This window comes from Mauremys reevesii, linkage group 27 (genome assembly GCF_016161935.1).
Source record: "Mauremys reevesii isolate NIE-2019 linkage group 27, ASM1616193v1, whole genome shotgun sequence".
NCBI classification, from domain to species: domain Eukaryota; kingdom Metazoa; phylum Chordata; order Testudines; family Geoemydidae; genus Mauremys; species Mauremys reevesii.
In genome coordinates, this window is record NC_052649.1 from 7,092,525 (window position 1) to 7,111,838 (window position 19,314).

The 19,314-nt window shown below is 52.3% G+C and overlaps 1 protein-coding gene across 2 annotated transcripts; it reads left to right on the forward strand.

Annotated features, from left to right (window-relative positions):
- Positions 1-1,107: 1,107 nt before the first annotated feature.
- Positions 1,108-18,356, forward strand: CASC3 (CASC3 exon junction complex subunit). Of its 2 annotated transcripts, none has more exons than XM_039516845.1 (14): positions 1,108-1,490; positions 3,549-3,576; positions 3,986-4,023; positions 6,084-6,242; positions 6,336-6,487; positions 7,025-7,201; positions 7,631-8,328; positions 11,391-11,458; positions 11,701-11,815; positions 12,604-12,702; positions 13,799-14,013; positions 15,465-15,587; positions 15,743-15,806; positions 16,591-18,356. In XM_039516845.1, exons 1-13 carry the CDS (start codon positions 1,266-1,268, stop codon positions 15,776-15,778), a joined length of 2,133 nt encoding a protein of 710 aa, XP_039372779.1. In that variant the 5' UTR covers positions 1,108-1,265; the 3' UTR covers positions 15,779-15,806; positions 16,591-18,356. The 2 variants fall into 2 exon arrangements, with proteins under 2 accessions (XP_039372779.1, XP_039372777.1); XM_039516843.1 differs by having other exon boundaries at positions 1,109-1,490; positions 15,730-15,806.
- Positions 18,357-19,314: the final 958 nt, after the last annotated feature.

The window sequence follows — 19,314 nt, forward strand, 5'->3', positions numbered from 1 at the left end:
ATTCCGGAGGCTCACACACAGGCATTTGCTCCCGATTAATTTTTTGTTGTTCTCTTTACAAATCTTTAAGCAAGTGGGCGGATGAAAAGGCAAAGATAGTCGCTGCTGTTCATAGATAACAGCTGAGCAGGGGGTGTACCTCAAGTGCTGGAATACCAAATGCTGGAAGAGACAGATGAACTATTGTGGAATATGTGAAGAATCACCTCACTTTACAGAGGGTGAACAAGTGCGTTAGGTAGATAATGGCGCAGGGAATGTGTGGTCAACGTGCCTCTGTTGTCTGTTTCCAGGGAAGGCAAGTGACGCACTTTAGCATTGTCGGTGGCAGTCACCTCACCTCTCTGTGTCTCCATGTGGATGACTAATTCCCTACTGCCCCCCACTTAGTCCCAAAGGCCCAGATACTCAAGGATAGTTGGGAGTTCAGCTCCCTCTCATTTCAATAAGCACCTACATACTTTTGAACTTCTGAGTTTAGGCTCCTAACTACGTATGAGGAATGGGGCCAAAGTTACCAGCATTTCACCCTAAGGCAGGCCTCCCTCGCTTTCCTTGCTGGAAAATGAAAATGGGACAATGTGAGGAGCGTGAACTGGAGCTACCTGTGGAAAAACGTAGGTGCATGTGTGGTTGTGCAGCGTCCTGCAGGAAGGGTGTGTGCGGGGGGGGTTGTCAGTGTCCCCATCTATAAAATGAGCTAATGAAACACTTGTAAATAACATGCCCGGCTAACCCTGGATGGCCCACTTGGCTTGGAGTGATCTCCTGCAGCTGTGTGATCCCCTTGACAGTCTGCCCCCTCCCCCCGCGTATTTCGCATGCTGGCTCCCAGACCGGGCATCTGACACTTGTCCCTCCCCCCCCAGAGAATGGGTCCAATGCTGGAGGGGCCCCCCGCTCCCCTGCACCAGGGCCAATCGGTGGGGGGGAGCAGTGGGGCTCTTTGCCCTGCACTGGGGCCTGCAGAGGGAAGGGGCAATGATGTCACGCTAGCATGACGTCAACGTGCTGTGGTAATATGACGTCATAGCCCCCCCGCCAGGCGGGGATGGGACCGCCTCAAGAGCAGCAATTCCCTGGGGGCGAGGCAGGTACTCTTGCAAAGCATTATGGGAGCAGCGGAGCGGGCTTCCCGGAAATAGAATTTTGACCTCTCTAGGGAGGGCCCGGAAGCGGGTGGCCCCGCGGTGCATCCTGGGAGCTGTAGTTCGCCCGCCATCCCGTCGGTCCCTGCGGGGCCCCCCCGCCCCAGACCCTCCAAGATGGCGGACAGGCGGCGGCAGCGGGCCTCCCAGGACAGCGAGGACGAGTCCGACTCGGCCGCCTCCGACAGCGTCGATTCCCCGGCCGGCGCGGCCCGCTCCGGCTCCCCCGCCTCGCCCCCGCGACCGGCCCGGAGCGTCGCCGCGACCCTGCCCGCCGCGGGCTGGGGCCGCGGGACCGAGAGCGCGGCCGGGGCCGCCAAGAGCCCGCAGGAGTCCGAGTGTGTGAGTGAGGCGGGGGGGCGAGTCGGGGCGGAGGGGAGTGGGGGGCGAGTCAGGCCGGGCCGAGTGGGGGCCCGGGGAGGGGCGCGTCGGGACAGGACTGGACGGGGCGAGTGGGGGCCCGGGGGATGTGAGCGAGGCTGGGGCTGCCTGGAGGGGACCGGCCCGTTCAGCACCTGGGGGGGGCTGGCACCTCCCCGGGCTGTGAGCTTGTGCCCCAGAGAGGAAGGGGGCTGGGCGGTGTGGGGATCTGAAATACCCCCCCCCCCCCGTCCGTCCCGTGGGCTGGTTTCCCCGTTTTCAGGGTTTCGCACATCCGGGCTGGGGACAGGTCTGTTCCCTGGGGGGGAGCAGCCAGCGTCCTCTCCCGCTTAGTGCGGGGCGGGCGGGGCCTTGCTTGTGTAACGCACAAATCGGGCTGACAGCCCCAGGGGAGGTGCCTGGGGCACGCAGGTGGTGGGCACCGGTAGCCTGCCTCGAGGGAAGGGTGTTAAATACCATCTGGGGCATTTGCAGCCTAAACACAACCCCAGTGTGGCTTGACCCTGAAAGGGAAACTCATGGTGCTGCAGTTAAACTCTTTGCCGGCCTTGCCGGCGCTCGGCGAGGAAGGGTAAATGTCTTTATGTTATGGTGGTTCTGATAATGCGCGATGGTGGTAGTGCCATGGGGAAGACAGCTTTGTTTTTAAAGCGATGCTGAACGTCTTTCCTCATTTCTCTTTCCACTGTAGCAATAAAGATTGTACAGACTCTGTTGCTCAGGTGATTTAGTGCGGGTGGTCTGGGCCTGGACCTTTAGATTAATAACGCCATCTGGTTGGGCCACAACCCTTTCTCGTGAAATTTTACAGCTAGTTAGCAAAGCTTAATGTGATCATCAAGACGGCAGGTCAGCTGATAAATGTGTTGCTTGACCCCAAATAAGACTTCAGAGAAACGTAAAACAATCAGGACTCTTGAAATGGATTCAGTCAGGTAAAATGGTGTTGAGGGAAATTGTGTTAAAATTTAATCTTGTGTTTTCGTAGCTTGTCAGATGTATGGATGCCACTGTGTTTACAACTTTGAGTGACTGTATACATCTCAGCTGAAAACACTCTTTCTGCCTTAGCTATATGCCTTCGGTGAACCTAACAATTCTCTCTCTGGTTTCATGTTTCTGACATGCTTACAGAATTTCTTGTTTGTGTTTGTCATTGTCTTTTCCTCATCAGGAGGCCAGTAGTATAACTCTTGGGGGTTGTATTTGTTCTGGACTTCCTCTTTTCCAGTAGATTTTTATGCGCTCTTTTAGGATATTGCTCTGCCCACCTGTCCAATCTAATTGTTCTTCCTATGCAATTTATAGCCATGTATTACAGTATCTTGTCATTCCGTCAGACCTATTATGCCATGTTCCTATTCTCTTTTCAGGCATGTTCGTTGTTCACCTGTTTTTGCTTTTAGGCTTCTCATTAATATATAGACAGTTTTTTATTTTTGATCATGAGCCTATTGTATTAAATTCCTTAGTCTGATACTCTGCTACTTTTCTGGAATTTACCGCTGTGATCTGATCTCCTCTTCCTGTTCAGTCTTAACTTGCGCCCTATTCTTTACTGGGTACAGAGTAACATTTATATTTCTGACATCTGTAGCAGATGTGGGTCTGAGTTGAGTGCTCCTCAGCCCATGTAGGCTGGGGGAAAGCCACGAATTTAAATAATCCCCCAGGAACCTTCTGAGCCAGCAGTCTGGTTCCAGTGTTATTAAGGGAGCCCATCATTTCTGTGTAGGCTCCCTCCTCTCCCAAAGATCCATAGTGACTAAACACACAGTTAACCCCACCTCTTCATGCGTTCCCTCAGTCTGGCTGGCCCTAGGCATGGGACTGGATGCATGTCGTACAAATTTCTGGATCTATGTGTGTTCTCCTTGAGTGTTCTAAAATGTCGCTTCCAGGATGGCTCTCCTATGTCTCCCTTTATCATCGATCCCCATATGATCGGCAAGTGACTGAAATGTTCCTGGTCACTACATACCCAGTAATGTGTCTGTGTGTTTCTCTCTCTCTCAATAGGAAAGTGAAGATGGCATCGAAGGAGATGGTGAGTAATAAGTATCTTTGCTCTGCCCTGCTGGGAGGGAGAGGTGAGATATGAAAGCATAGAATTCATTATCTATTAAAAATGCATCTTCTGAGGCCACTTGGAAAGGCCCGTTGTCTGTCAGCTTCTCCTGCTGCAGTCTCAGTGCCTGTTCTGTTTGTTTCCTCTGAGGCATGTAGTGCTGGGCTAGCTGGAGCATTGGTCCAGCACTGGTTATGCTGGTCAGCTGGGCGATTGAGGGCCGGTTTAATATTAATGCTTAGCACAGCTGTGGTTTGAATGCTTTGTGTCTGTACTCTGGACTGTTGATGAATGAATCTCCAAGTGTTACAGTTCCAAATTAATTCATGTTTGGAGAAAGCGCCACTATTGCAGCATTTATGCCGAACGTCTGCTTTCTCTTCCCTAGCTGTTCTGTCGGATTACGAAAGTGCCGAAGACTCCGAGGTGAGTGTATTCTTTATCCTGACACCTAGAATAGCATTCAGAGCTTCTTTTTCTTGCATCATCATAGCACAGAAACCAGCTCGTATGTCTTGCTGGGTCCTACTGCCCCTGCCTGGAGAGTTTCCTTTTGTCTCAAGGAATGGGATGACAGGCAAGGCTTTGCGTCCAGCCTGTGTGGGTACTTGAGGCTGGCTGTGTTGCATAAACTGTCAAGTTAGAAATGGAAAATCCCACGGAGTGATACCAAGTTTGTCCCTCTGGCCAGTGCAGTACTGTAGTATATTATCTTGGAACAGGATACCAAGGGCAATGGTGGTCAGCGCTGGCAATTTTAAAATCCAGATGGGGTGTTTTTCTAAACACTTTGCTCTAAGAATTATTTGGGGGCAGGTCTCTGACCTTTGCTCTCCAGGTCACAGTGGTCCCTTCTGGCCCTGGAATCTGTGACTCTAGCATTTTGTCTAGGCTGCCTTAAACTGACCGGGTCTCTGGGCCAAGAGCTGCCCTGCCAACAAGCAGTACCAGGAGACTTAAACCTAAGGTCTGGCTCCTCTGTGAAAGCAAATGGTGCAGATCAGGGGACAGACTTGAAAACGGCAGCAGGAGGTAAAGGAAAGGGGGATTAGAGCTCTTGCTGATTAGCTGTAACTCAGACATAAATATTGAACTTGAAAAGCTTATTCTTTGGTTGAAAGAGGAATACAGCTGCTGAGCTGCATCCAGGAATGTGCCTGACCTTTCACAGCTCACAAAAGAGAACATTTCTTGTCAGTAATTCCTTCTGTTTGTGTCACTAAGGACAGCCGGTGTGTCCAGCTGGCAGCCCTGACAGCAAACTGGCCTGGTGCTCTGTGGATGCTTAGTGTATGACAATAGGACTAGGAGGTTGAAGGATGTTTTGGGAAGTTTGGTAGTGGCTATGACCACCTGCCAGCTGTGATATAACCACAAACACTTCTCCCCTGAGGTGTATGGGGCGCTGCGTAGCTCAGCGAAACATTTCTGGGGAAAGACAAACTCTCAAAATGAGCAGTGGGGGAAGCGAAAGGGGCGGGGAGGGGGCTTGCTTAAAGTACCTAGCTGGGCATGCTGTTGCTTCCGTGTATCATTCCCTGCGGTGAATGTTTGGGGGCTGCTGCAGGCTCCTAAGCCAGGTCAGAATGTGGATGGGGAAGTGGGCTCTGAAATCATGAGTCCTTCCCCTCTCTCCGTCGCGTGCCCTTTCCGACTCTCTCAGGAGAATGCTTTATCTGCAGGGGCCTGCGTTCAAACTGCAGCTAAATCTCTGGCAAATATAGACATTGGGGCTGTAGGGACCCAATAACCATCGCTCTAGAGCGACGGAACTAACCCCCCCTGCACCCCACCACTGTAATGCGCTGGCCCTGCTGTGCAAGTGAAGTACAGCTCTTCTCCCACTGCGCCTCAATATGATGCAAACGCTCTGTGTCCACGCGTAAATGAAAGGAGCAGCAATTGCATGTGAACACGCAGCATAGAAAGAGAAACTAGACCAGTCGTCTTGTTAATCGTTCAGTACTATTTTTAGTGTCGATTCCAGTCAGAGCAAGGCTTGCAGTCTCCCGGAGGGTGAAACGACGTCAGACTCCTGCTAGCAGAGTGCTTGGAGTCAGCCAGCCGCGCAGTTCCAGGGAGTTCAGACACCCAGCGGTGGCTGGGACCAGCCCTTCGGTGGGGGGAGGGAGAGGTAGTCCATGTGAGCAGCGGAGCCTGCCCCCCTTGGTAGCGTCTCTCACGGTGCTGTACAGATGGCTCCGCGGTGTAGAGATCAGAGGCTCTGGTTGTGCTGTGATTTTCGTCAACATTTGCTCTGAATTCTTCTAGAATCAGACTGTGGGTGGCCTAGGATTGCTCTGTGGTATTTGTGGAGAAAGGACTCAGTCTGGCCTTCCCTTCCTCTGGGTTAAACGGTTGGTCCTCTTTGGCGAGGGGGCTGTCCGGAGCTGTGGAGGTCTAGGCACGTCGGCCGTAACACACTGGGGAATCTGCTGCTAACATCACATGTCATCTTGTCCCAGCAATTGGATGTTTGTTTTCAGGCCGAGGAAGGGGAGTACAGCGAGGAGGAAAGCGCAAAGGTGGAGCTGAAGCAGGCGAGTAACAATGCCAGTGAATCCACAGGAAAAGCCGAGAAAGGGGAAGAGAAGCCTGACCCGAAAGGCGCTGTGACGGGCGAGAGACAGAGCGGGGATGGGCAGGTAGATCTCTGCTGTGTGCTGTGGGGTCCCTGGGGTTGAGGCTGGCTGTACATGGGAGGGCTGCTGCAGTGGAATATTCTCTGATTTTGATAGGAGAGCACTGAACCGGCTGAGAATAAAGTTGGGAAAAAGGTCCCCAAGCACTTGGATGACGACGAGGATCGGAAGAACCCTGCGTACATACCCCGCAAAGGGCTCTTCTTTGAACATGATCTCCGAGGACAGGCCCAGGAGGAGGAAGTCAGGTAGGTAAAACTCATGAAACTTCCCTGGCTAAAGAGAGGTTGAGTCCTGAGCCAGCACCTAAAACATCCCAGCTCTTGGCTTCCGTGTTAAATACGTGGCAGACTGGGAGATTGTCTAAGACTTGAAACGTGGCCATGTGGTGGCCCAGTTGCCTAGTGGGAGTGTTCTGCCAGGACTGGCTTTGGTTCCACATGCTCCTGAGGCAGCAGAGATGGGTAATGCTACAGAAGCCTGAGCTGAGCCTCCTGCTGCTGAACCGTGACCCTTTTGCTGATGTAAAGGAGTGCTAGTGGCGTGTTCCCCAGAAAACCCTCTCTCCCTCCCCGAGCTGGCAGGGCAGTGACTCTCTGAGCCCATAAAGTCTGTGAATGGCGTTGGGGAAGGGGAGATGTTCCACAGTCTCCCATGCACACCCCTTCCTAGAAATAAGCAGCCTTTGTTTGCGTTCTGTACTGTCTGGAACGTCCATGCCCATTCCACCCATGTGTCCTTGGCTTTGCAAAGACCTGTTGGGTCTCTCCATATTCCTGCTCCAGGCCAAAGGGTCGCCAGCGAAAGCTTTGGAAAGATGAGGGCCGCTGGGAACATGACAAATTCCGGGAAGATGAGCAAGCCCCCAAAAGCAGGCAGGAGCTGATTGCGCTCTACGGCTATGACATCAGGTCGGCTCACAATCCCGACGACATCAAGCCGAGGAGGATGCGCAAACCACGGTGAGTAGCCAAGGACGTAGGGAGTCCAATCAGAAGGCCCCGCATGTACTGGGGAGAAAGATCAGCCGCCTTGCAGCCACCGAGATGTTGAACACCAAACTGGGATGGACTTGAAGGCAGGGGTTGGGCAAAGAACTAATGGGTGCATGATGTTCTGCTGCCTCCATGTCAGATTGAGACTCGGGCATCTGGGTGCTGCTTCTTGGGGAGAGGGATGCCTTGGCATTGTGGGGATTCTCTTATCACTAAGGAGTGGAAGCATCTGGAGGAAGCTAGCTCCAGGATGGGCAGGTAGAACAGATGTATTGTCTTTGGGAAAGGATCTTAAGGGGTGATTGCAGCCCTGGTGTCATAAATACCTCCCAGTGATGCAACTCAGGGGTTTGTTTCTGATCCTTTGTTTCTCCTCCTCCCCCCCTCCCCCCCCAGGTTTGGGAGCCCTCCACAGCGAGAGCCGAACTGGGCCAATGAGAGGCAAAACAAGGCGCCAAGACCCCAGGGCTCTGATAGTGATCCGCTGCCGACACGAACCTTCATCAGCCGGAACTCCACAGGCATGGGTAGGATGCCCCCTGCCAGGAACTTTCCAAGGATGGGCGGCTACAAAGAGAACCGTCCAAGCTACCGAGCTGTGGAGGCAAACAGCCAGCACCTCTCTCGAACGGGTGAGCCGGCTAAACACGAGAGCAGTTACCGGGCAAGGCGTGTTGAACAAGCCCCGGACAGAGACCCCTCTCCTGAAGCTGAGATTGCGCATGTTCACAGCAATCCTGTCAAGAAGGAGGAGATAGTTTTGGAAAGCCAGACCCCAAGTACAGACCCTGTACAGCCACCACCAGATCGACCCATCGAAAAGAAATCCTACTCCCGGGCAAGGAGGACCCGGAATAAAGCTGGCGATGCCGGAAAGCTGGCAGATGAAGTTCCACCTCCAGAAGGCTTGACGCCTGTGACTCCGAAACCAGTGCAGGTTGTGACGCCCCCTCCGCCTGCAAAGGCCGGTAGTTGGGAGACACCGGTAGAATCCAGCATGGATGGACTCGAACAAGACATGACTCAGTTGAATCTAACCGAGCAGACCTGGGCCCAAGGACAGCCTCCGTTCATACAGCCTCGGGAACTTCGGGGTAAGTGCCACGGGCCATTGGGTTTTCATTGGTTTTCCCCACTGAGACTGCTGTGCCATCAAAGGTCTGACAGCTTCATTGTCGAAGCATTAGTGCCAGAGCACCTAGCTTGCTGGAATTGCAGGCTCCGAGCTCAGGGGTAGGCATGGTGAGTTCCATTCAGTTTACTCTTGCTTGGAGTAGGCGCTTTAAATCGGATCCTGCCTGCTTTCCGTGGATATGGGTCCCATGGGCCTTTGCAGAAGAATAAGAATTTACATTGTTGTATTTGACAAGCATCACCCCACACTCCTAGCTGGGAGGCAGGTTGCTGGCTCTCCTCAGCCTCAAAAGCTGCATCTCACTGGTTCCTGTCTGCAGACATCGGTTGGTTTGCTGCTGATACTAAGTTGCTTGGTTTAATAACAGAAGGGTTGTGAAACTGCACATTGACTGAAGGCCAGACCGGATGACGTGATGGTGAGGGAAGTTAATGCATGTAAACACAAACGTAATCTCCTTGTAGGAGCTGAAGGGCTCTGAATGTGCAACATCTTTTGAGAGGAACTAGGGAAAGACTTGTGCATCCTTTAGGACGTCTGCCCAGTACAAAGCAGCTGTTAGCAATGGGATGGGTGGAAGGTTGACACTCTCCTTGGGAGTGCTGTGTTCCAGTATTAGCTGCCTCCCCGTAGATAGGAGTGGAGATTGAAATGGTCCCAAAACAGTGTTTGGAGAGAGCTGGTCAGGACTCATGTAATGGCAAGAGATTCCCAACCCGACCCTCCAAAAAGAAGGTTCTTTAGCCTGGGATTAGAAACGGGAAATAGGTGGAGTAATTTAGGGCTGGGGAGAGTATGGTAAGAACGGATCGTTCCCTCTCTTGCCCTGCCTCATGTTGTGAGAACAGGGGGATGCTCGGTGCATCTGGGACAAACAAAAGGAAATTTCCTCCTTTTGTGTACAGCATCCGTAATTAGCTCCGTATAGCCTGGTACCGGGTTTGGCTACTGCCAGACTAAATGGACCAGTGGCTGATTGGGAATGGCAAATCCTCCGTTCTTATGCACTGAGCTTAGGTGCTAGGCAGTTTCTCCTGCTGCCTGGAGTGGAATTTGGCAGGATTGAAGCAAGGGCAGCCCTGGCTTGTCTACCCAGGAAAGTTAGACCAGTGTAAGCAAAGGTGGGACTTTACATTGGATGCAGTCAAAGCTGCAGAAGTCATTTGGTGGACACTCTCGTGCGGATGAAGGGTGGCCTTGTTTTGCTTTAGTTTACATTTCTGGGGAAGGGGGTTAAACTAAACCAAAAAAAGCCATTTGTACTGGAATAAGAAGTGTCCGTATGGGGTTTTATGCCAGTATAATTATACCAGCACAACTGGTCATACTCATACCCCATGATCAGCGAGGCTTGTATGTATCTGGATAATTCCTTTCCTTTTAAGGCCACTTTACTTCTAAATAAGAGCATCCACGCCAGGGTTTAATGTGGTTTAACTACTCCACTTTCATTCACACCTTTAATTTGGATTAACTTTCCTGAGCATCCCCTTGTAGCAAGCCTTTCCCGCGGCCTCACACCTCCTGGGGGCGATGGCAGGAGTTAGCTTTTAGGAGGAATGTGGGTAGGTGAACACGTTTGGGGAGGCATTCCACACGCAGACGTACATTAACAATGTAACCAGTACCTGTGCATGCCTGATAATTGCCTTGTGTTGGAAGTAGCTCCGATCAGTTTCTGACTGTCACAGGGTGACCGGCCCCAGTAAATGAAGCAGATCCAGCTGCCCTGTGCCAGACTAGGTGCTCCCAGTTTAGCCAGTTGAGATGGCAGGACAGCATAAGGGGCTATGAAGGATCTGGGAGAATCTGAGAGGGAGCCCCCAGTAATTCAGGGCAGCCTGGTTTAGTCAGGAAAAGCAGCCGGTGAGAGCGGGCAGAGCCTGGGGGACTGGAGGAAGTAGCAGGGGCCAGAACCAGACAGGGCTGAAGGCAGGAAGAGCAGCAGAGGGAGTTGCCTGTGAAAGTCTAAGCCAGAGAGCTGAAGCTGGGGGCTGACAGCAGAGGGGCTGGGGGCGTGAGGGCTGCCCCCTGGGCGAGGCTGATCTCCAGCAGAGAGGCAGTCGGGGTTCCTGCTGGGAGGAGCAGGGGTGGATGTCCTGGCAGAGGGACAGAGGAGGACTGACACGGAGTCCGGGGGCCGTGGAAGATGCTGGAATGTGTTGTGGAATTGCACAGAGGATATGTGGTTAAGGACTCCTTGCAATGGGGTGATAAATGGACTATTGGGACTTGGGATTTGGACAGTTTACACTACGGTTTTCATAATAAACCGGCTCCCGGGAAGGGCCTTATTGAAGCAAAAGAGGCTGAAGTGGAGTCCTTGGGTTACTTGAGGAGGGAAACTGAGGCAAGTGCACTTGTGGCGTGGCCTGCCGCATGAGGACACTCTTGGGGAGGGACGGGGGGGGGGGTGCGGGTTTACCCTATGACATTGAGATTGAGATTTTAGGTGTAGTCAGAGTTCAAGGCCAGAAGGGACCTCCCAATCTTCTAGTCTGACATCCTGTCACAGGCCACCCGCACGCCAACCCCAGCCAATGACATGAGATCCAAATATCCCAACCCTCAGGAGACTAGATTATGTGCCATAGACAGAGAATAGGGGGACTGAGGCCCCTTCAATGGCTGGGAAATGAGACACCCTCCTGGCAAGTGACCTGCATGCTGCAGAGGAAGGTGAAAACCCCCTAGGTCACTGCCCATAGCCACAGAGCCAGTCACACAATGATCAAATAATTGTTGGCATCCCTTTGTGCTCAGTACTGAAATGCATAAAACCTTAACGTCTCTGATACTTATTGCATCATCAAAGCTCCTTATGACATATACATTTTCACTGAAATTTGCAAGGCATGTGTTGGTATTCACACTGCAGTAACTCCTCTAAAACAGTGACGTTTTCTATACTGCATTTCATATAAGTGGGCAGATGATGTCTAGCGATGCCTCTGACACATAAAATTGCTCATTATTAAAGACGAGTGTAAGACTTAATAACCAGCCTGTCTCTTTTCCTAGGTATTCCTAATCATATGCACATGGGAGCTGGACCACCACCACCTCAGTTTAACAGGATGGAGGAAATGGTAAAGCAGGGGATCTTGTATGGAGTGTAACTTTTCTTTTTAGTCATTTTAAGTCAACGTGTTGATTTGATTCTGTGCTTTAATGATTCGAACCTGGCTGTGGCACACCAGCATTTGTCATTTTGGTTTTTTAAGCCGAATGTAGGTTTCCAGGTAGGTTGGGTGGGTAACGCTGGTCAGAGCCTGGAGGAATTCCTCTTTGTAACTCTCTGTAGCTCACAGATGCCTTTGAACTCTTCCAGGGAGTCCAGGGGGGCCGTGCAAAGCGTTACTCATCCCAGCGTCAGCGGCCACCAGTTCCAGAGCCTGCTCCCCCCATGCACATCAGCATCATGGAAGGGCACTATTATGATCCACGTGAGTGACCCCTGCAGCTCTAGTTCCTCTTCTCTCAATTCTTTAGCACACTCAGAAATGAGCTTTCAGTGCGGGAGTGGGTGGAGTTCCTTCCCAGCTACTTAAGAAGCTGCTCCATCAGTGGGAAGGGCTATGTGGTGTTTTGGTGCAGACATAAAACCAAGTTAATTATTGGGAGCTTTTCATCAGTACCTCAAGAGACCCTTCCTCTTGAACGGGACATGGTCAGCTAGTTATAGATCCAATACAGAGATGGTTAAAATTTCAAAGCTTAGTATGAAATGCTTTCCTGAAATCATTCTTAAATGTCCATGACAACTGAGTTTTCTGGATTTAATCCCTGCCCTGGTTTGTAAAGCACCTACCGACGCTACCTGCATCATTGTGTGATCGTCTGCAGCTTTGGAAACTCAGATGTTGTTCTAGATCAGGAGAAATGGAAATTGAAACTTGGTAGAAATAATTGTTTCATTGGCATTTTGAGGGAGAGATTGGGGAGTAAATGAGATGTTGAAAATCAGTCTAGCTGTTCAAAGCGTTAGAGGAGGAAGCTATGTAAGTGGGGTGTGTTCCATTACAGGTAGGAGATAGCTGGGAGCTCTCCCTCTGGTGGAATCCTGTCAGGCATGTGATCCCGTTGCTGGGTGGCACATGCAGTTGGCAGTGTTTCTAATACAACAGCGCTCAAATGCTGTGGCTCTCTTTGACTTCTGTAATCAATGTGACTCTCGTTACAGCAGAATAAGCTAAATAACTTCTGTTTCCTCGCAAACTGTTTTCTCTTGCAGTACAATTCCAGGGACCAATCTACACACACAGCGAGAATCCTGCCCCGTTGCCCCCCCAGGGTATGATTGTTCAGCCAGAAATGCACCTCCCACATCCAGGTGAGCCACCGTCTCCCACCTCCCTGCCCTCACAAGCAAACTTGCTAACCTTGCATTTGAGGAAGGTCCTGTCTGAGCACAGGCCTGGGAATCAAGGACTCTCCTGTGTTGTAATCGAGCTCTGATGTGGATTCCCTCTGGCCTGGGCCAGGCATTTAACTCCTGTTTCCCTAGCTGTAAAATGAGGCATACTCACCTGCCAGCTCGTGGCTAAACCAGTGGGCATCCGCGTTGCATTTTGATAATGGAAAGCACCATGTGAAACGTTGCTGATCTGTTTAAGTCTAAAATCGAAGGCCCTTCCGTTTCATAGCCATTTATGGCAGCATCTCTGAACATTGAGATGAAGGTTGACAAAGGCGTGTATCCATTTCTTAGGCATTGTAAGCAAATCTTGCTCCCTCCCATGGTGCTGCCATGAAGAAGTGACGTGATCTTTGTTAAATGTCATATATGTCCATGTAAACATGTGTTGCTAACTGCTGCGTCTCCTTTGCTTGTGGCCAGTGCAGGTCCAAGCCCTCTTCAGGGTGCCTTGGAAACTTCTGGGTAGAACATTGCAGGTTTTGTGCAGAATAGTTGGCTGAGTCACGTCCCTGTCTTAATGGAAAGCTTGAAGCAGCCTGCCCGCCTCCTCCTGGATGGAGACGCTTGGCAGCTTCTCTGACCCAGCGGCAATTAGATATGAAGGATCCCAGAAATCAGGGAGGCAGCAGGTCTCAGACTTGCCCCAAAGGCTAATGTGGGATTGTTCCCCCATAGTAAGTAACTTACTGGTACACTGTCCAGTCCGTTTTAAGACGATCCGCATGTTGGGAGGTTCACCACTTCCTTGGGAAACTGGAGGCCACTGTCGGCCTTCTACTATTTGTGTGTGAACTTTCCTGTCGTAAGCAGTGCAGGAGTTAGTCAGTCGTGATTGCGTGCCAAGAAGGCTTTCGCAAAGTGCTCTTGTTCTATAAACCCTCCTTATTAAGCTAGTGAAGGTCAGAGCAAGGCTAACGCAGAGACGCTAATTCACAATCCCAGCCGTTTCCGAGGATGCTCTGGTTTCAGAGGTGACTTACATACGCATTTATTTTGTTTCGCTTCCTAGGTTTACATCCACACCAGACACCAGCACCTTTGGCTAACCCTGGCTTATATCCTCCACCCGTCTCCATGCCTCCTGGCCAACCGCCCCCGCAGCAGCTGCTCGCACCCACCTATTTCTCCCCTCCTGGAGTCATGAATTTTGGGAATCCCAGCTACCCCTATCCCCCAGGAGCACTCCCACCACCTCCTCCTCCCCATCTGTATCCCAACACACAGGTGAGCTGGCTAAAGCAGGCGTCGGTTGCCTTGAGCAGGAGTTCTTTAAGCATGGAGCTAGGGGATCCTATCCTGGGTTGGTCCATATGTTGTATGGCCTTTGAGACAGCGTGTGGTAGCAGCTGGTTCCCCTGCCATGGGGGATTGCTCCCTAGAGGAGGCAACGCACTAGGTTATTAAAACAGACTTAAGATTAAATCTTAGTAACGAGCGTGAATGAGGAAAACATCTTGCTTCCTACTCAGTTTGGGGAACAGAAGGAGCCAGATCCGACCTCCCTGGTTCACCCACACTGGGACTGGAATTTGAATTTTAGTTATAAACTCCCTGATGGCATGTGGCGGTTGTGGTGTTTGGGCCACGAATTTAAATTCTCTACCAGGGCAAGAGAACTAGGAAAGTGAAGCTGCCTAGAAGCACATTAACTGGATGGGTCTGTTCATGGGCCGACATAAGCCAGGCACAGAGAATTACTGGATTCTCTTTTAGAGCCGACTTCCTTTTGTTTGTCAGACCAAGACAGCAGGCTGGGCACGGCCTGGTGTTTGTGATCTCAGCAGTGTGTGAGCCCAAAGGCCACTTCTGGGCCAGGAAAACCCCCTGTGACATCTCAGTCCCACAGGGTAGGGAAAGGTTCTTGTGTGAACTGCTGGAAGCCAGGTGGGGGCTCTCTCTTAACTGCCAGGCCTGTACATCCACTGGCTCAAGTCCTGTAGCCACCCAGCGTTTGTCTCGCTCGGGGTCCTGGCTGTCTGGGCCGTGTGCGCTTTTCCAGGGCATCCTGCTAATGACCGGAGTTGTGGCGGGGCAGAACCTCCCGTCGGGGAGGCTGTCTTGCAAATGGCACACGGGTGACACTCAGTGGCAAGACAAAAGAGGTGCAGTTCCTCAACCAAACCTAAACAGTTTTGACCTTTCCCTTCTCTGCTGGTCTAGCTGAAGAGAGAGCTGGAGCTGGAGTAAGCGCAGGACCCCTGGGCTCCTGGACATGATCTGGGTGTGATGGGGAATTACCAGCCACCTTGAGCACAGACCAGTTGCTAATTTAAAGTGGGAACATTATATGGCCTATGCAAAACCTGTGCAGGCCGTAATGAGCCCCTCTGAGCTTACCGTCTACGAATCCAACCAGCTTAGCTGTAGAGTGACCCAGTCAGACAACTGACCCCGGCAGCAGGGCCTCTGCCAGGGATCCCGGGCAGGCTGGGCGAGCTGACAGCTAGAGGAGCCCACTCCACTGAAACTGCTTTTTCAGGTGTTGGCAACTGCATTCTGCAGCGCGCCGTGAGCCCTAGCCGGCGCTGCTCCCCTCTGGCTTTAGGGGACTTGGGTTTTAAAGCTGGTTTACACTCCAAAGAAAGCCAGGCCGAACCCTGCCGACGCCTGGGCAGCTGCAGCTTCACATCCCGTGTCAGGAAGAACTAACCCTTTCCATTCTTTGCGGCATCCAGGCCCAGGCCCAGGTGTACGGAGGAGTCACCTACTACAACACTGTCCAGCAGCAAGTACAGCCGAAACCTTCACCACCACGAAGAACATCCCAGCCCGTCACTATCAAGCCGCCGCCTCCCGAGGTACTGACCCCTCTGCCGTGCGCTGCTGTGGGAGCCGTTTTCCCAGTGGCCTGCGGTGTGTCTCTCTCCCCCCCTCCCTCAAATGTCTTGTTTTCAAGAAAATCTTCAACTGTCTAACCTTTTGACGTGTCCCAAACTCCAGCTTCTCGTTGCAGGTTGTAAGCAGGGCTCCAGTTAATTTGAGTTTCTAAATACTTTAAATCTAAACCCACGTACAAAGTAAGTCCCAAGTTGACTCTTGGTTTCCTTTTTGTTTAGAGAAAAAGATACTTGAAAAATCCAGTTCTGACTTAGGAAATTGTGATTTCTCGAGAAAAATAAATGCTGACGCCTTGACCACGTAGAGGCTTAAGGGGCAGGTTTAAAGTCTGTACAGAGACGATGAGAATCAGTTCTCTGCTGAGTACCATTTCCCCTCTCCAGTGCTACGCACTTGTGTGTGTTTTGGTGTCCTCCTAAATATTGGCCAGTGCACCGTAAGCGTTTAGTGAGCGTCGGTCACAGCGTGCACAGACCCACAGGCTGCTGTTCAGGGTCGCTGTCCCTGCGTCAGGAGGAGGCAGCACTAGAGCAGAGGGCTGGGAGGTGAGACCCCCGGGATCGATTCCTAGCTCTGCCACTAACTCACTGCGTGACCTTGCGCCTTAGTGTCTCCCATCCATAACATGGGAAGAATGTTCACCTTTGTACAGTGCTTTGAGATCCTCTGAGAAAAGGTGCTGCCGAGATGCCTGGCTTTAACCAGTAACCGTGGGGAAATCTCAGGCCCCAACTCCTCACTGGCCTATTTAACTTAACCACTGTGCTTTGAAGCGAGATCCGGGAGGTTGAATCTGGTGGCGCAGCTGAGACAAAGGGCGGCGGGAGGACGGTGGCTGCTTTCTAGTGCCCTGGTGTGGGGACCGTTTGGCCCACCTAGGCGATAGCCGTAACCCTGCGCAGGGAGCGTGTGACTGGTGTTTGAGGCGCAAACTAACCCTGTGGCTTGCGTCTTCCCCTCCAGGGCAGCACAAGTGAAAAATGGAAGGAAAGGAGCAATACGTAGGGACACCCGCCTCAGACGTTCCCGCACCGGAATCGGCACCACCAGCAAGCAGGAAGCTCTGACTCCGAGAAGTCCCCTTCTCCATGCTTGGGTGAGGCCAGCGGGCGCCCACCTGCAGCACCCTGCCGCGGCAGTATTGTGCCCAGGGCTGGGCACCCTTCCCTCGTAGGTGTTTAGTGGGGCTCTGCCCCCAGTCACTGGGTCATGGAGGGCGTTGAAATACCGAACACAAGGGTTGCTCCCTTGTGACAAGTTCTCCTGATTCTCCTCCCCCCGTTATTAAATGTTTTGCCCTTTTCCCATCGTAGCATATTGAATGAAGCTGGCTTGGCTCTGTCCTAGTTTTTTGTTTTAAAAATGAACTGGCCCTTTCTGTTAAGCTGGGTATAGGAGTCTCTGTGGGTCAGGTAGCCAGGAATATAACCACCTCCCCAAGAAATATCTGATGTTACTTTGTTTCTTCAGCTCTGAAATTAGCAAGTTTATTTCTGACATAGTTTAAGCTTAGATGTCTGGGAAAGGGCCGCTGGGTGTTAGCAGCCTGACAGGAATGCGCTGGCCGCTCAGTCACCACTTAATTTAGAAGCTCCTCCTCTTTCTCTCTGGAGCAAGCCCTGCTGGGCAGTCTCTGTCATCCGTGTGTGCAAACTCTCAGCCTGAAACAGACCGGGAAGCAGCATGCGCCGAGACGGCAAAGTCCAGTCTCTGCTGCCCCACCAGTGCACGCTGCATCCAGCGAAGGCCGAGTTCCTGCTGCCTGGGGACTCTCCACTGAATGGGACCCAAGGAGGAGCACGCGGCTCCTTGGCGTTCGGAAGAGCTGGCCTCTTGCTTGCAGGCTGCTTTTCCCTCAGCCTCGTTCTTGGGCAAACCGGCTTGGCGGGATAAGCCCGGGTACAGTTTGTACCCAGCGCTTGGGTGGTGCTTCTCTGTAAATGGAAGGTGATGCAACCAGCCTTAACACATCCACTTCCAAGGACGAGAGAGCTCGGTCGGATCCCCAAGGAGGAACACTTGCTGCGCACGTACCATAACTTAATGGGTTCCTCCCCTTTGGCTCTGAAATAGCAAAATAGCCTTGATCCCGGGTTTAGGAGTCTGAAGCCTGGCCCTGCAGCACTGTGGTTGCTGCAGCAGCCTGGCTTGCCCACGCTGCAGTGATCTGCTGTCGCGTCTCTGCAGCATGGGTCCTGCAGGGATCGCTGCACCGCTTCCAGCTACGCTCCCAGCTTGGCTTTGGCCTCTCAGCTGTTTGCAAGTTGCGTTAGGGGAACGTGGCACAAGGTTGCTAATTCAGCCCTGGACGCGCTGGGGCAGCAGGCGTCTGAGTCGTTCAGCAGGTTACTAAAAAGCAAGCGGCATCTCGGCCTGTGAATTCCCAGCCTTGGGGAGAGGGAGGAAGAGCCCCCACCTGCCTGTTTCGGGTTGAGATCTTTTCACGCAGATGTGGCTTTTTTGTTGGTGTTTAATTTAACAACCTTTTGTACTTAGTTGAAATTAACTCAAATGGCATTTTAAAAAAATCCTTTGTTTAAAATGTAGCTGTTTCTCTGCCTTACGCTGAAATGTGTCGTTTAACATATCGGTCGCAGGACTGACATTCTAGACCTAACAGCACTGTGATGGCTTTTTTGTTTGGTTTTTGTTCCTGTTCTGTTGGCGTGCACACGTGTAACCGACATTGTAATGACTTGGTGGAGACGACAGTACATCTTAGAAAGTCACTGATGCTCTGGGTCTGTCTTTCGTGCTGCTTAAAGGTGGGCTCGGCAGTCAGTTTGCCAGGAGACCTGGTACTGAGCTGTCGTCGTCTGGAAGGGCGGATGTCCCCTCTGCCATACAACGGCAGAAACGCTTGGAAAACAAGGGTATCAGAACCACCCTGACTTTTGCCTCCCCGAGCTTCTAGCGCCGCTGGGAAACCGAATCCCTTTCTCCCCACTTGGCGACGCTCCCCACAGGCTCCTCTCCATGCTGACTCAGTGCCATTTTTAATCATGCAGCCACTGCCCTCTCCCTCCAGAAGTTGAGCCCTCGTGCCCTCTGCTCCCTGCGTGAATGATCAGCAGAAGATGACGTAGCTTCCCGCCGGGGTTTGTTTGTTGCATCCAGGGGGCTACAAAACAAGACTGTTCAGAGTGTGGCGGAACAACTGCTGCGTAGGTGGCACTGAGCAGGCGGCTTGCACAGCGCTCGGCAGGAGTGTAACGACCCTGCATCCCGCGCTGGGCTTCAGCAGAGCATTGCAGGGCGGGCTGGCTGGCACGCCAGTGGGGCCAGGCTTCCGCTGGTGTCTGGGATAAGTTGTTAAAGAATCTGTGCCGTGGAGGCAGCTCGCCTGAGCGGTTCGGTTGGGCCCCTGTGAGAGAGGCACCGAGGTTCCCTTGGGGCTCAGTGTAGGAGGAGTGAGTGGGATGCTGGAGGTGGGCAGAGCTGAGAGAGGCAGATGGGGTGGGCAGATTTTAAACCTCTCTTCGTGGAGTATATTAATGGGTCTGGCGCAGAGGTTCCCAAATGCTGATCTGTGGGGAGCAGCTGGGTCACGGGGAGTGGGCTCTCCTCCTTCACAGCAGCGATTGCTGTAGCTCTAGTGGAACATTCTGCGGGGGGGGGGCGCAGGTGTCCGTAACACGCCCCTTGAGCAAGACACTGAACCTCTGACCCTTGAGGGCAATGGCCTGC

Coding starts and splice junctions, on each gene's coding strand:
- CASC3 (XM_039516845.1), top strand. CDS start 1,266: ATGGCGGACAGGCGGCGGCAGCGGGCCTCCCAGGACAGCGAGGACGAG. Junction 1,491..3,548: donor GCCCGCAGGAGTCCGAGTGT/GTGAGTGAGGCG, acceptor CTCTCTCAATAG/GAAAGTGAAGATGGCATCGA. Junction 4,024..6,083: donor AAAGTGCCGAAGACTCCGAG/GTGAGTGTATTC, acceptor GTTTGTTTTCAG/GCCGAGGAAGGGGAGTACAG.